This window comes from Triticum dicoccoides, chromosome 7A (genome assembly GCF_002162155.2).
Source record: "Triticum dicoccoides isolate Atlit2015 ecotype Zavitan chromosome 7A, WEW_v2.0, whole genome shotgun sequence".
NCBI classification, from domain to species: domain Eukaryota; kingdom Viridiplantae; phylum Streptophyta; class Magnoliopsida; order Poales; family Poaceae; genus Triticum; species Triticum dicoccoides.
In genome coordinates this window covers 458,795,592-458,797,379 of record NC_041392.1, presented here as the reverse complement: position 1 = coordinate 458,797,379, position 1,788 = coordinate 458,795,592, and the positions used below count along the sequence as shown (strand labels likewise).

General features: G+C 50.8%; 1 protein-coding gene across 2 annotated transcripts in view; it reads right to left on the bottom strand.

Moving 5' to 3' along the window:
* LOC119329142 (COP9 signalosome complex subunit 3-like) overlaps nucleotides 1-347 on the bottom strand; it is a 5,115-nt gene extending 4,768 nt beyond the window's left edge. For both annotated transcript variants that reach the window (XM_037602139.1, XM_037602140.1), the window contains exon 1: nucleotides 14-347. In XM_037602139.1, the coding sequence (XP_037458036.1) occupies nucleotides 14-201 (188 nt within the window). In that variant the 5' untranslated portion in view covers nucleotides 202-347. The remainder of the gene's footprint in view (nucleotides 1-13) is intronic.
* Nucleotides 348-1,788: the final 1,441 nt, after the last annotated feature.

Below are 1,788 nucleotides of genomic sequence, written 5' to 3'. Positions count from 1 at the left end.
GGGGGTCGCGTACAGGAGGTAGAGGTAGCCGAGGGAGTGGGCGCCGGGGTGGAGGTGGGAGAGGAAGGGCAGGAGGCCGGCGGAGTGGACGCGCAGGGCGTCGCCGTCGGCCTGCTTGAGGAGGCCGTGGAGCTGCGCCAGCTCGTCCGGGCTCCCGGAGAGACCCTGGATGTGCGCCACGAGCGCCTCCACCGACTCCATCGCCGCCGCCGCCGCCGCCGCAGATGGGGTTTTGCCCTTGCTCCTTGGCTCGGATTCGGGGGTTTGGTCTGGTGCCGTTCGCGATGCTGGTTTTCGCCTGGTTGGGGGAGACGAGACGGGACGGGACGAGCGGCGGATGGTGCTTTTGTGAGCACGCGACCGGCCCAAAGGCGTCTTGTTCTTGGGGGCCTCTACGTCTGAGGAATCTGGACCGTTCGGTGAGTTTGGAGATGTAATCTGCCCCGTCCATGTACCCAACTCAGCCACAACATGTGAGACAGAAAGAGATCAGATAACCCTGAAAGAAAAAAGAGGTCACGGATTATAACTCTGCCGTTTGATGGGTGGAGAAAAATGTTTTGACCTATCTACAGTGTGTTTGTTGGAAAACTTTTCTTGAAGTGCTAACAACGTGAAGTCCTTAGTAAACGACTGCCCGGTTTTTTCCTTTTGTTAGGGTTCCTGACGTCCTCTGGCGGCGACTGCCAGAGTTCCTCATAGATCACCGAGTTTCGATGATTTCCCACGTTAACAGTTGTGAGATCTCGCCTCCTGGTTGACAATTCTTCAGGCGACCGCATGGCTGACACGGGATCGCAAGGACTCCCACAAAGAGATCCATCAGGCGGAAGTTCTGCTGAGAAGGACTGCCATTATGCAGCGAATTTGGAGGATAGGTTTGAGGGACTGAACTTGCATGGTGAAGAGGAAGAACTTGATCTCTCTGGAGACATTGAAGGGTTGATTGAGGAATCTCGTTGGATTGGCGTGTTTAGGGTTCATACTCAGAAACCCTTTAGTCACGTGGCACTTTTTAAGGCAATGCATAATGCTTGAGCATCGGCACAAGGGGTCACCTTCAAGCCCAGGGCTGCAAACATTTTCCTGGCTCAATTTATGTGTTTGGGTGATTGGAACCGAGTGATCAATGGCGGACCTTGGGACTTCCGCGGTGCGACAGTTGTGATTGAGGAATATGATGGGATCTCTAATATGGAGGATTATAAGTTAGATCGTATTTCTGTTTGGGCTCGCATCATGAGGTTACCTGAAGGACTGATGAAGAAATCAGATTTGGCGACGAAAATTGCTAGGAAAGTAGGCATCCCGCCTATCAAGGTGATTGTGAATGAAGGACGTTTGAACCCTACCAAGTACTTACGAGCGAGGGTGTACATCATGTTGGATACCCCGCTTGTTCGCTTTATTCCGCTCACACTGAAAGAGAAGAAGAAATATCCTGTTGAGTATGAGAAATTACCAGATTTTTGCAACTTTTGTGGATTGGTCGGTCATGTGGTCATTGAATGTGGGGATGGCATTCATAGGCCTGAAGAATGTGAGTGGGGGCGCTGGCTGCTGGTCAATTTCGACAGAGACAATGCTAATCAAGCTCAAGGAAGAGGAATGCCACGAGGGTATGGTTCTGCTGGAAGGGGCGGTTGATATGTCTCCAACGTATCTATAGTTTTTGATTGTTCCATGATGTTTTATTATCAATCTTGGATGTTTTATAATCATTTTATATCATTTTTCGGTACTAACCTATTGACATAGTGCCCAGTGCCAGATCCTGTTTTTTCCATG